Raw genomic sequence first — 624 nt, 5'->3', positions numbered from 1 at the left:
TGCATCAGGAATCGATGCTGAGCTCAGCCAAACCCCAGTACTGGATCTCTTGCAGGAAGGAGAGTGCACAAAGCTGCTCCATCACATGCAGCCTCCCTGTCTGGTAGTAATTCAGGATGTAGTGAAACGCCTGTGAGCTCCGGTCAAAGAAATATTCATTCTCCACAAGGTTGGCATCATCACAGAGTTCAAGGAGGCCAGAGGCCACATCCCGGGCAGCGGAGACCACCACGGCCAGTTTGCCAAGACGGGTGTCAGGGTAGCAAGACAAAGTTCGCTGGGACATCACAAAGCGGCTGCCTCCTACATTGATAGTAAAACAGTCCAAGGAGGGAATGACCTTCTGGAGCAGGGGCCCCTGCTCTTCCTCACTGGAGAAAACACTGGACTCCAGGGAGCCCAGGGATGTGCTGCTCCCTGGTTCCTCCAGGGATGCTTGGGAAGAAAGAGACATGCAGCAGGGAGGCGACTTCATCCTGTAGCTGCCAGCAGCAGCCCACACTCTCCTGGGTGGAAAACAGAACAAAGCCGCAGAGAAGACAGCCCCACCGGGGAAAGGGGAGGGAATTCTGTATCCCTGGGCTTTGGCTACAGTCCCAGCGACACCTCACCGTCCCCGCTTCC

At 56.1% G+C, this 624-nt stretch overlaps 1 protein-coding gene across 1 annotated transcript in view; it reads right to left on the bottom strand.

Annotated features, from left to right (window-relative positions):
• KCNV1 (potassium channel, subfamily V, member 1) overlaps positions 1 to 475 on the bottom strand; it is an 8,822-nt gene extending 8,347 nt beyond the window's left edge. Inside the window, exon 1 of the mRNA XM_010075266.1 lies at positions 6 to 475. Within this exon, the coding sequence (XP_010073568.1) occupies positions 6 to 475 (470 nt within the window). The remainder of the gene's footprint in view (positions 1 to 5) is intronic.
• Between the last annotated feature and the right edge of the window lie 149 nt (positions 476 to 624).

Source organism: Pterocles gutturalis, unplaced genomic scaffold (genome assembly GCF_000699245.1).
Source record: "Pterocles gutturalis isolate BGI_N339 unplaced genomic scaffold, ASM69924v1 scaffold15867, whole genome shotgun sequence".
Lineage (NCBI taxonomy): Eukaryota > Metazoa > Chordata > Aves > Pterocliformes > Pteroclidae > Pterocles > Pterocles gutturalis.
This window is presented reverse-complemented; position numbering and strand designations above follow the sequence as displayed.